Source organism: Macadamia integrifolia, chromosome 8 (assembly GCF_013358625.1).
Source record: "Macadamia integrifolia cultivar HAES 741 chromosome 8, SCU_Mint_v3, whole genome shotgun sequence".
Classification (NCBI taxonomy): domain Eukaryota; kingdom Viridiplantae; phylum Streptophyta; class Magnoliopsida; order Proteales; family Proteaceae; genus Macadamia; species Macadamia integrifolia.
In genome coordinates, this window is record NC_056564.1 from 23,745,632 (window position 1) to 23,759,660 (window position 14,029).

Consider the following 14,029-nt stretch of genomic DNA (forward strand, 5'->3'; position numbering starts at 1 on the left):
TTAAGAGCGAGAGAGTAAAGTGTGTGTTCACTATTGTGCTTTGGACATGTTAGGGAGGAAAGAATCAATGTTTTGATTTCATGCGTTTGGAAAGTTTGAGGAGAGGGAGGCCGGAGGAAGCTACCTATTATTCACTATTAAGTGTATTATTATTAGGGAAGGCCACTCCCTTAAAGGCCCCCACACAACTCATAAAACCCCCTTTTGTAAAGGATTAAGAGAAATCCCATGAAGGAAGTTTGCTTTTATTACATTTACTTGTGCTGGACTTTCTGAATCTTAGGCAAATTACTAGTTGAAGCCTCATTTATATTTTTAAGAGGATTTTTTTTTTAATTTTAATTTTATTTATTTATTATTATTATTTTTTTTTGGTTCAAGTTCAGGTGCCTATTGGCTATTACATAATAGACCCACATAGGGGCCAAGCATCGATGCACTTGAGAGGAATTGATAAAATGACTGATTCACCGGCAATAACTCCATTGAGCACTACAAACCGTCAGACCTTCCCAGGTGAGCCTTAAGAGGAATTGAGTTTGTGAAGGAACACAAACCCAATTTTCTGCAGATTTTTTTTTCTCTTTTTTTGGCATTTCCTTGTCAGCAAAAGTAGTTAAGCAACCACAGGAATTAATTAAAATTATCTATAATGAATGAATGATTTCATTTAATAGTATATGGTTTATGATTCACCGCAGACTAATATAATATAGGATTAATTACTTAATTAAATGTGACAAGTTGAGATCATTTTATATTTCTTTTACCTCTCTTTCCGTCCAACAAGTTATCAATAAAGTAAGGTTATAGTTGTATTGGAAAGGCACAAGAAAGGAATAAAATGGGACTTAGCTCTCCTTTCCTTTTAAACTTTTGATCCTATGATTTTTGTGAGAGATGAAAGTTCAAACTAGAGGGTTTTCTACCTAATGCCTTGGGTTTTGGATTGAAACTTCGATAGAGTACCGAAGCTAAGATCCATTTGTTATCTTTTTAAAGTTTGGTGACTCTAGTCAAGTATGCCGAAGTTACATGTTAAGTACATTATTGAAATATTATGAGTTAAAATTATAGTCTCACATTGATTTGTATTGGTCCTTGGTGCCCCTTCATATATATAAGGATCTCTCTCTCTAATGCTCTAACGCTCTAATGTCTTAACTTAAACCTTCAATAAGTTAGGGATGAACTTTTAGCTCAATGGCAGTAACTAGACAATTAGGCTCTAGCATAAATATAGGAAAGATCGCTGATTCGATCGTCCACCCCACCGCCTCCCCGCCTTGAAAAATAATAGTAATAGATTTGTAGTTGGAAATAAGTGTAGCCCATTGACCCCTTGACTGTCCTTGTTTGATCCCTAAAAAAACCCCTCCAACAGTCTCCATATATAATAGCATAAAAAATAAAAATAAAAAAATTGTTCCATTTATGCCTAAAATGTTGTACTTCCAGGTCCCAAGCCTTTTCCAATTATTGTTTAATTTATGAACAATGATAGACAGCTCTCCCTCGAGTGTGTCGACCTTGAAACTTCACCACGCATGTGAACCTGTCACCGAAGGCCGGTTAGGTCATCAAAAGCCACTTGATAGTGCGGACTGGGACAAATTGACAAACATGAAAACCTCAAAAGGTAAAGGGGAGAGGGAGGGTGCTGGGCATTTTTGGCTTCAAAGCTACGAATGAAAACCCATGGCGATACATTATTTTCTCTTTCTTCCTGTCTCTCCTATACGTATCTTCAAAGGAATTTGAAGTAAGCCCATTTGTTAACGTCTTGAGGGAAAGTAGGGTGGGCAGTGAGCACGACGACCCTATTGAGAAAGAAAGCAGATTAGAAAAAGTAGAGTTGGTGCGTAGAGTGGAAGAATAGTTTATAGTTCTCTCTCTCTCTCTCTCTCAAATACAGAGTCTACAATTACGTAGGCCACTAAAGACTTTTTTAGGTATAATAATAAATTTTGATTTACATTGGCCATGGTGATTAGTTGAGATATCGTTGTGTCTTATGTGTTTGTCGCCAAGAAATCCTCATTTAATTAAAAAGCCATAGTAATTAATTAGTGATTAAAAATATGCAGATCTGAGCCTGGTCTCAAACGCTGATCATTGAAGTATGGATTTTATTGCTCGGAGGAAGTAAGAACAAAGCAGGAACTGTCGCAATTTGGTCATGAAAGGTGAAACCCAAGTAGTACCCTGACATAACTAGTTGGTCGTTTGTATAGTCCAACGGTTAAAATTTTGAACCCAGAAAATGTGACACTAAAATCCTCTGCAGTGAGAGGATGAGATGCAATGAACATCTAACGGCTGAGAGGGCAGATGATTTGATGACATGGCATGGGCCACAATGATGAAACGATGGGCATCCTATGATCCTAGTCAAGTCAAAATTGCATATTCTAAAAGGAAGATATGTCTGTGGACCCCGCCAATAGTCCAAACCCCACACATAGTAAATTATTGCGGTCAGTGTGGAAAATGGAAAGCTCCCGATGTTCCTCTTTTGGGGCGTGCCGCGTGATCAACAAAATTTGAACTTTATAAGTGAGAGAAAAGCTCATCGCCAACTCTCCTTAACAAAGCAAGGTAGACCACCTAGCCCAAAGTCAACCTCCCCATACTATGGACCCAGTCCTCTTTTGTCTCTGGATGGGCTTTAGCTATCTGGGTTTAGTTCTGGAGGTTATTAGTCCATCCAAAGCAGCAAGTGTCCAACAACTCAGAGCAGATCACTATGTCACCCTTTGGGGACATCTATGATTTCTAGTTATAACAAGATTTGAAGGTATCTCTCTAAGTAGACTTACTCAAGACTCTAAGAAGGCTTTCATTCTTTGTTAGGAAGTTGGTGACTTACTGAGCCTTTCTAGCAGGTTTGTTGTGTTAATCGGATAGACATTCTTTTGTTAAGATTCAATCTTTTCTTCCTACCTAAAGATATTGTAATGTTACATTGCATTTCTGAAAGAACAAAGAGCTGTTCCTAAAGAACAGAACAAAAGCCATTAAAAAAAAACATAGACCTCGAAAGCATCTCAACATTGGTACATTCGCATTTGTAAATTGCGGCAAACTAGGTTTACGGGCTTCAAACAATGTTGAGATTTTCTGGTAACTGAAACAATTAACATTAGATGCTATTAAAATTTGGTGAATGATCATCAGTATTTGGTACACAAATTTAAGGAAGAAAAGAATGAAATATCCCAAACAACCTGAATTACAAGGAACTGGGGTGACATACCAATAAAATGGGTGAAAAACATACAGGTCAAAATCACTACAAAAACTCATATTGACAGACTAGTTTTGCACACCTAAACACTTGCAACTAGGAAAAAGTCCTCCAAGCAGCAACTCTCTCAATGGAAACACGAAGAAGAAAGCTCATAACCTTCATATAATCAGAGATTCTAACACCAGAGGAGAAGGTTAACGGAAAATAAAAATGGCAGCAAGGATGACCATCTGCAGTGTGAAGAGAAGCTTTGATCTTCCCACTGTGATTGATGACGCAAAAGACGATGGGTTTGCTTTGTACCTGAACAAATGAACTAATGTTAATTCTCATATGGTTGTATGAATGACACTAATAAAGAAAAGAGCACAGTGAAGAGTAGAAGGGACTTGATTCCTACGTCATCAAATGCGATAGTTGACCACAATAAAAGGCATTGTCTGGCTTGGGCAACTCAGTCTTGTTGTTGGCCTCCGGATTGACAATACGGACATAAGTTTCTTGGCCAAGATACCACGAGTCCAGGTTTTCTGTTCTCAGATTCCAAACTCCAACATTGTCAAGGGAAACTAAGATAACTGTCCAAGCCCCGGGGAAAACCTACAAAGACAAGAATACTAGCATTTAGATAAACATATACACTCCCACGAAATATATTTTCTGCTCCACATTATAATTTTCTAACTTTTCATACTTTAAGTATCCTTACTTTATGCAATTTTAGATAGGTCCAGCAACAACTCAATTCAAAACCTTCTGCAGGTGAAGGTATAGCCTTTCAGTTGTCAAACAGTTCAATATTTTTTAAAACGGACTTATTCCAAACTGTTCTGACCTGGTGGTGACAGGTGAGTCAGCCATCTGATCAACTGGTAAATGGGGTCTAGGTACATGTCAATTTATGACGGGATACATTGCTATTTAATATGTGTCGAATAAACATTACATGATTATCAAAATGGCATGGTTCGGATGGCCAAGCATCACTTATGTATAAGTTGAAAAATCCCATGTCAGCCATGACCAATTGACACAGTTTATGCTTTTGTCAAGGTTTCAAAGCTACCTGTCAATTCCCTATGTAATTGAATTCATGGACACTAAAGAGGGAATATTTGGAGACATACATTATATGCATCAAAATTTCTTGTTTCCTTACTGTATGGATATTGCTGCCACCTGTGCTTTCAACCCAAATTACAAAAACAATTTGAAAGACAGGAGCGCCCAACAAACTGTAGATTAATCAGTACTTGACCTAGAACTATATCCATTACAATGGGTAAAGAGACCTTCAACACTTCTACCAACCAAACACCCTTAGATCAAGAATTAGTAAGCCACATAAACTGTTTGTAGAAAATATATTGCACTTCCAAGTCATTACCCCTGAAAAAAGTACTTCAAAGGCATTCAGCAACACCATATTTGGTGTTCCAGATCAATTCCATTTGTTCACCTAACTAAAGAAAAAATTATGGCTACTACTATTTGTAAAAATTAGTTTTCTATAATGAATAACAGACAAAGTAGACTGCCAAAACAGAAATTTGCAAAAAAAAAAAAAAAAAAAATGCAATTGTTTTGATGGATCAACATAATAACAAGAGAAGATGTCACAGAATACCTGTATTGTGCTTCGAGCAATTCCATCCCATTTATTATATGTACCCCTACTGTTCTCTGTCCATTCTCCATAATCCATCCTGCAATCAGTCAATCAAATTCTAACTCTGAACAGAAACACAAGTAACAAGCAGGCAATCACAGACTCATAGATATTAATGACATTAAGAGAAATGGTTGCCTACCCAACCACAAAAAAGGCATAACCATCCATGTGGTAGCTCTGTACTCCTGTGTCATTGTTCTGTAATACAACTTCCATAAAACCCCTATATGTACCATTAATTACTGATGTTTCCATCCGGTGTGTAGTAAGTGGCGTTTTGGGGAAATCAAGCTTGTATACTCCCTTCAAATGATAATCATCAGCAAGCCTGAGTGGTGTATTGGGATTAACATATGAGATCCCACTAAGTGTTGCCCGGCGATTTCCATTAATCATCACAGGTGGCTTGTTCTCCAGCACATATACATCAGTCACATTTATCGAGCCATATCTAAAAGATCCTTGAGGGTTTGGACGTGCACCACTAGCAGACACGTTCCACCTGAAAATTTCAGGATCACAACTCTGAAACCATGTTGATAAAATAGATGTATATTTTTTGGAAGGGAAAAAAAAAGAAGGAAATGAATACCAAAGAGAGAAAATGATCGAACCTGATGGATCTTGCCTGGTTCATTGAAAATGTCTTGTCATAAACATCATTTGGTGGGTCTGGGAGAGGACCACGGGCCTTACCCTTGGAATTCGTATAGTGCAAGATGGCAACACCCGTGACTCTTTGCCAAACAGACTCATTGACAAACCTAGCACTTGCTACAATGTAATAATCTGTACTTGCATTCTGATCCATGGTGACCAAGAAAGAATAAGATTGCCCAACATGAATATCAAGGCTAGTGTAGTTTTGTTGCGTTGTATATGATCCCTCTGTCTCTGCAAGAAGTAGGTTATGGCTCTGGATCCTGAAGTTCAAACTAGTCGAGATTCCAACATTATGGACGCGAAGACGGTAAGTTTTCCCTGTCTCAACACCAAAGCATTGTAAATTGAGATCAGAAACACCTTCAATGTGAACCAAAAAAGGCAAATGCAAATAATGCTTAGAAGGAAGATTTTCAAATATGAGAAATAATTTTTGTCCAGGTTTAGAAGGAAGGTTTTCAAATAAAACAGAGAACACCTGATCATCAATTTCAACCATCCAATTGGTCACCTCTTCTATGCGATGTGTCTCAATTCAGTCAAATGATCTCGATCATAAGATGCATCAAGTTTTCTTTAAAACCATCGATCATGGTAATATAGTCTACTCAAATATAAATACCAGTGCTTAGAAATACAACAGATGTATGTCATGTCTTTTGGAGAATAATATGGCATTTGGTTGGTGAAAAACTAGACTATTAGCTATATATTCAAGCTGTGTATCTTCTTTCAATGCATGCCCTTTGATGGACTGAAATCATAAAAACAAGTATGACTGTTTATTAGATTGCTCATTGGAAATGCATTAGTAGGTTGGTGCGTTTTTCTGAAAGCAAGGACCGTTCAAGATGCAACCAACAGAATTCAAGGATCAAACTGTTTGCATATATGAGTACCAGATGGCTGTTTGATGAGTTGCCAATTTCGCTAGATTGCAGAGAACTCAGAACTCATCTGTCCTAACATTGTGCGATGAATAATACCTGGTTTTACTTCAAAAGTTTCATAATCAATGCCGTCCGGGACTAGTGTGGTGTTGTATCTGTAAGGACCCTTCCCGTTCATGAGAACTCCATTTGGCATGCCAAGGCTCTTTCCAGCATCAAGGGTTTTCCTCAGATCCTACAACCCAAAAGAGCAAGATCAACATAAAATCATATCTTGGCCTTGAATGAAGTCCCCTCATGGTCATGGTAAATATTTTTACAAAAGAACAGAGACCAAGGAGCATGCATTGCAGGGAGACTAACCGTATGGTTTCGGTTGTACCAGTCACCTATCAAGATAGTGATATCTCCATCAGGAGTTGCAAAGGGAAGGGGAATAATGTCCCGGTTATTAACAATAATGCCACCATAGCCACCCGCTGCTCTGTGAAAATTGAGAGAAGGGAAGTAGAAGAAGCTCCCGATCTGATCCTTAACCTGAAACTGGTATGTCCAGTTATAATCCTTAGGGATAGGACAAGTAGTGCCAAGAACACCATCTTGCCAAGAATTACGACGATGTTGGATGCCATCCCTATCAAAAAAGTTCACAACCATTCAAAAGTCTTCAAAAGTTTGGTCGACATCTAAATTGCCACTGCAGCAGCGAGCATAAACGAAGAGATAAAAATGGAAAAAATCGGATTTAGATACTTACCAAGTATAGAGGAGATCTTCGTCCAATCTGTTGAGCACATTGACCACAACATTGTTATTTGTAGTCACATTCACAATAGGACCCGGAAACTTTCCGTTAATCCCTATCACCTGCAGTTACAGAACAATGCAGGGAACCAGAAATAGAAAGATTTAAAAGAAATCACAAGAGAATCCGAACCCAGATTACTTCGAACTTCAAATTACTGAAAATGTATTTTATGATTAAAGCAGAGCATGAAAACAAACAGAGACTACAGAAACATCTTCACTCTGTCTCTCTAGACAAGTAGAGTCATTAGATCCAGAAAGTAGTGAAGTGGGAGGAACAGTACAAGGGAAAAAATTAAACCATCTAAACCAAAAAAGGAACGAGAGATCTAAGAAAGAAGCAAACCTGCTGCTGAACACCTAATGGTGCGGCGTTGATGTAAGAAACAGTCCAGTCATAGTAAACAAAAGGATCTCCAGCGAAACAGAGGCTAAGAAACGAAGAAATGTAGATCAGAAACAACGGGAAAACCCGAAATGAAGCCATGTAAATGAGAGTTGAAGAATCCCAGCAGCGGATTTGGAGCCCAAAAATTAAAAATAAAAACTGCTTCGTTTCGATGTTTTACATGATCTGAGTGATTGAAACTGTGAGAGACAGCTCAGTGGAAGACAGTAGGAGTCTGAAACAGTTTGGTACTACACAACACTCTCTTTTTTTTTATTAAAAACTAACTTTAAACTTTAATAAAAGAGTCTCTCTATGACAACACAAGAGGTGGGGGTGGTTCTAAGCTTGGACTTGGGAGTGGGGGGACAGTCCTCTTGGCTCAAGGGTCTCCTCCGGATCTTTGAAATTTTTGAAAAGAAATTTTAATTTCTGACCTCCCAACGGACCCAACGAGAATGCCAATGCCATAATAGGATATCAATTAAAAAATTAAAAAGAAATTGGCTTTTGGTCTTATAGATATCATATATGCGGTGGCCAGGTGGCTAAGTCATAAAGACTAATATGGGGCTGAGCGAGAGGGACAGAGATGTCATCGGGATGAGAGCGCCAGCTAATCGCCAGTCCCCACTAGCACTAATTTCGGCGTCCCGTCCCAACGTCCGTTCTGCAACGTTCTAATTTTGTGAAAATTTAAAAAAAAAAAAGCCACATGGGTAGGGAGGTCATGGGTCCCACTGGAAATCATATTTTTTCTAATCTTCTTCTCTCTCTATCCATCCAATCATGATCTCTTCTTACTTAACCACCATCGTTCATAATCATAAACCCATATCCTCTCTCTCTCTCTCTCTCTCCACCCAGTCCGGCGTGTCTGTCTCCTCACTTTCACGCGGCTTTCTACTTTGTACTTTTAATTAGAGGGTGCCGTGCCGCAATCTCGAACGCCATTTAGGAGTTTACGGTTGATCTGTGTGAGTGGACCCCGCGAGTAGGGTAATTGCGAACCCTAAAGATTAAGAGGCTTGATGACCGTCTGATCTGACTGGTTGTATAGGTTCTTTTTTTTTTGGTGAAAAGTTGTATTAGGTTCTCGAGATAAGAAGATAAGACGGGGACATGAACTGTGGAAAAAGCTTCAGTTGTTTATAATTAGTTAGTTTAGGGGGAGAGAGGCGGTGTCGAGGGCCTCGAGGCAAACGGAATCAAACTAGCCGTTGGTTAACTTTCCAACTAGATTGAGAGAGAGAGAGAGAGAGAGAGAGAAGTCTGACTCATCAGATAAGCTATTTCATTAAAGCGTAAAAATTCGTTAAATATTAGGCATCTTTTTATTGGAAAGTATAAAAGAAATCTCAGAAATTATGAATATGAAATGATTTAACTCATCTTTGATCAGTGAATCCTGAGATAGAAGAGAAGAGCTAAGCACATCGGTGGACTTACAAATATAGGGTTGGACTGACGGGCTGAGCTCAGGCAGGCCAGGTTGGTGATTCAGACTAACATGTCCTCACCTCACCAGCTCACCTTGCACCGCCCACACGCCCCAGTGACCAGATCGCTGTTCTCGTCTCCCTTTGTCCACATGGTTGAACCAATGGGTTCTTTCGAATCAGAATAAGAATCAGGTTCAGGGAAGACATATTTTATTATTAATATCTTTATTTCATCCCTAACTCAAAACAAAACTACCTGAAAGAAAATTGAACCGCAGCCCTTATGAATCAAAAGTCATGAGGCATCTGGGTGGGGGTAACGCAGCCTTTTCATACCCACTAACGTATGAAGTATAACATTTCTGTTCTAGGGCTATGTTTGGTTACTTTTTGGTAACTTTTGGTAATCACTTTATGTTGCATTTGGTTGCCCACATTGGTGTTTTGTATTTTAGTGATTATATTCATACTGATCTAACTAAAAGTTTACACTTAGTGTAAATTTAATAGGAAAAACTTCACTAAGCCATCAAGGGTCCATGGATCCATCTATTTCTTCCTCACATGAAATGACTTTTATACTCTCTTATGTGATAGATATCATTTTGTCACGTTTTATTGATACTTTTTCATATCCCGCTTGCTAGACAACCCTCTTAGAGTAAGTATATCTTTTGAGATAGGTGTCCATTTGCCATAACAGTTAAAAGAGATCACTTCTTCTTTACTTTATGGGTAATTCTTTTGATATAGATTTCTTCTTCTTTTATTTTTTACTACAAACTTTTGAGGTAGATACCATTTACTATAAGAGTAAAACAGTTCACTTCATTTTTTTCAGAAATCATTTGAGATGTAATGAATATTCATGTACTGTAAGAATAATAAGAAACACCAACATGCATGCGTGGCTAATAGGAGGGCACGTGGGAGCAATCTTCAATGCACAAGAAAAGGATGCAACGTGATCTTTTCGCATCCGTCTGTGTCTAAGAAATTACTAGTCCAACAACTCAAACACTGTAAAATAATGCAAGAGATTGGATTGGATGTGATGATCTTATTGATATCATATGTGTGTTTATATACACAAGGTTACAAGACAAAGATCCCCACTGATGAAGGGATAAATAAGGGAAGGGATTACATATGGGTACTAACTCTATGGTGGGTGGTTGGCTAGATAAACCATTAGGGAAGGGTGAGCTAGGAGACGTCCTGGTCATGGTAAGAGAGATCATGAGCCAGCAAGATTTGTCCTGGTTTTTGACTTTTGAATATGTTCTAGTGCAATGTATTGTGATAGGCTTGACAAATGACCAATGCATACTGCCACATGGCAATCAATCCACTTGGCATTCCAGTTTAGGTCATGGGTATGTTCCCTCTATTTGGAAAGTTCAAACTCAATACAAGTCTTGTATCTACGTTGTTTAAATTAAAGAGTAAAAATCTCCAATATGAAAATAGAGCAGAAAAATCTCGAGCATGGTAGTGGGGACTTCTGTTTTTTGCTTTTCTAAGAGAAGAACTCTGTGCATCATGATCTTTTCACAATAGCTTATCTTTGGGCTTTGACAACATTAGATTGATAGGGTTTTTTTTTTTGGTATAAACTAGAAAGTCCTCCATATGCCTCTCATTATGTGAGTGGCATTCCCTGCCTCCACCTCCATTACTCCATATCAATAAGGAGAGTATAACTATTAAATAGATGGGTCAATGAAACTTTTTTCATTATAAAAAAAATAAAAAAATTCTTTGTAAAAGAAGCCATATATTCCTAGCAACAAAAAAAAAGGATAATTTACAACGCCACCCCCTAGAGAATGCCACTATAAATACCCCCTTTGTTTCACAAAATTAGACTCAGACTCCTTACCGTCAGTCACTGTTAAAGAATATACCTTATATGCTGATGTCAATAATTATATTTTATTTTAAATACCAAAATGTTCTTACTATATATGAAGTACCTAAAATACCCATGTAATAAATCCCATCCCAAATCGATACTTAAGAGATTGTATTTCGCCTTCACCGCCTCTGCGTGGTTGATTAGCACCACGAGCTCAGCCCTAATGGCCTCTTAGAATGCCAAAACGACAAAGTCTCTTGATCTCCTCCCTCCTGGCAACCGCAAGCTTTCATTTCCGACAGACGAAAAAATCGAGGCCGAAGACTGGAACCACGACGAAGAAGAAGACCAGGATCAGGTCCGTAAACCCTAGATCCCTGGAAATGAGCATTTATACAGGACACCAGATGCATCCAGAACACCAAAACCCCAAATCCTCCTCCTATAGCTGCACAAACATATAGATTCAGTGGCGGAGACAGTGGTGATGCCGGTGGAGTAGATGGTGGTTGTGGTGGTTACAAATGCAAAAAGTGACTATTCAATGACGGATCTTAACTGAGGAAACGATGATGAGAAGCCCAGAGAGAGAATCGATGGAGAAGCTCCAATATCTTGTTTCCCACAACAAAAACAAAAAAGGAAAGCTTGAGAGAGAAAGAGAGATGTAGAGGTAATGATGGTGGTTTCTCGGTTGAATCTTGAGAATTTTTAGATTTCCAATCCCCCCTCTATCATCTAATTAATTAGGGAATTAGATTAAATTAATTAAGTTAATTGTGTAATTAAAACCTGAGTTTTAGTGAATAGGGAGGGTATAACAGTCATTTTAACTCTTTATTGAACAAAGACTGACAGTAAGGGGTCTGAGTCTAATTTGATGAAACAAATGGGGTATTCTTATAATAGTGGCATTCTCTAAGGGGTGATGTTATAAATTACTCAAAAAAAAAAGAATATCCCGGGGGTATTCCAGGCATAAGGAAACTCAACGGTTGGAAATCTGTTTGAAAAAGTCTTTTGAATGCCTTTAGCACAAAAGCAAGATATAAGGCGGGACTTGTGGATGGTGGAAGGCCCCATTCGTTGCACGGAGACAGACCGTAGTTAGGACTTAGGACCAGTGGCCGATAAAAGGAGACAGAACAGATGAAAGAAAAAAGAAATAATTGATTGTCTGGTCCGGTCTGGTCTGGTGTGCTGAAAATAATCTCCCTCCCCCAATGCTCTCATGCAATGATAATGGAACCCATTATTTCTACCAAAAAAAAAAAAGATAATGGAACCCATTATAATGGAACATAATGGGTTCCATTATAATTAAAAAATAAAAAAATGATAATGGTTCGATGAGCCTTCCATTTTCTAATTTAATAACTATATCTATCTTACAAATGTTATGAATACTAGCAATTTCTATGTTAAAGTACATAGTGAAAATTTTCTATGTTTTTTATAAGAAAAAAAAAATCAATTTTCTCGTTTTCACATGGAAACAATTGGAGCCTAAATAATTATACAGATGTAAATTTCATTAACATGTTTACAATTCCATTTTGTTTAAGTTCGGTGTTGTGGACTGAAAGTCAAATAACTACAAGGTTGTTTGAAGAGAGAGAGAGAGAGAGAGAGAGAGAGAGAGATAGGAGCACTTATATTAGAGTTAAGGGGTGTCAAATCGGAACCAAAACAAAAAATCTAATCCAGTTCCGGACTAAATACCTGAACCAAATCCAACCCATTATAATATGGTTAAATCCAGGATCTGAAATAAGTATTTATAATTCGGTTCGATTCGGATTTAGATTTATGCCAAGAACCAATGGTTCTAATCGAAATCGGACCGAATGACTTAATGTCATATTTTCCTCTTTAACTAAAAACTTAAGTAACTTATATGGAAACCCGACATAATCAATCGCCTAAATGATAAATCATCCAATAGAGTTTCAATTATAATCCAACTCTAAAACCCCTTGTTTGTCAATTATCATTTAGGTGATTGATTGCTTATGATCATTAACAATATTTAGTTTCAATCACCTAAATGATAAATCATCTAAATAAAATTTCAAGTAGTGAAATTAACGATATTAGAAGTTCAATAGATGATCGATTGCTCACGATCATTCGACATAGATACATGTCCAATGATAGCTCATGATTTTTTGTTGGGGAAGACCAATAACCTGATAAATGAGCATTTATATATTGTCTTCTGAATAGTAGATGCATAACAAAATCGAATTTGAAACTGGATACTGGAACCAAATAAGAACCGAATACAAAACCAGAATAGGAACCAGAACCAGAATCAGAACCGGATAGGTCGGGTATGAGTACCAATTTTCAGAACCGCAATGGGACTTGGTCCGGTTCTGGATCACACTAACACTCCTCGGAACCGAAACCAAAACAGGACCAAATACCTGGTTCCGGACCGACTAACACCCTTAATTAGAGTAGATCCATTCTTAGCGTTTCCCGTACAGGCTTTGCAAGCGAACCTAGAAATTTTTATGAAGAATTATAAGGATGTTGTAAACCCCTAATATGTAATAATAGAGGTTAGAGGCAAGTTCATAAGTGCACACCAGCATGGCGGCCAATGTGAGTACACTTGAAAGCATCAACAGGGAAAAGATTTATGCTTTTTATTAGGGTGGAGTGGTCATTTTGCACTATCACGTGTCTAAGCACAGGAACACACAGCCCCATAAAACCCATTTTCCTATTATAATGAAGGGGAAACAATTTTAACCCCTATAATATAACTCACAATGGGCCTAGGTCAGTTTAGCTGAGCCTATGAAAGCCCATTGAAACACAAGATGGGCAACCAATGTTTGGGCCCAACCTAATTTGCACCCTAGCACTAAACGTGATCAACACAACACGATAACGGCATCCTCCTCAAGCAGATCATGGCAAAAATGCTCTTAATTGGATTTATAAGAGACACTGCAGAGAGCTCTTCCTAACCTTTTTCACTCCCAGACCCAATCTCAAAATTTTCTCAGCTATATGGAAGAATGATTTCCAGTTTAGATCCTGATCCT

At 38.0% G+C, this 14,029-nt stretch overlaps 1 protein-coding gene across 1 annotated transcript; it reads right to left on the reverse strand.

Annotated features, from left to right (window-relative positions):
• Positions 1-3,124: 3,124 nt before the first annotated feature.
• Positions 3,125-8,049, reverse strand: LOC122087296 (monocopper oxidase-like protein SKU5). The gene is made up of 9 exons (XM_042656373.1): positions 7,629-8,049; positions 7,233-7,342; positions 6,839-7,109; positions 6,572-6,710; positions 5,537-5,903; positions 5,062-5,424; positions 4,878-4,956; positions 3,651-3,850; positions 3,125-3,553 (listed from the first exon to the last, which is right to left on the reverse strand). The coding sequence occupies exons 1-9, from the start codon at positions 7,767-7,769 to the stop codon at positions 3,445-3,447; spliced, it is 1,779 nt and encodes a 592-aa protein (XP_042512307.1). The 5' UTR covers positions 7,770-8,049; the 3' UTR covers positions 3,125-3,444.
• Positions 8,050-14,029: the final 5,980 nt, after the last annotated feature.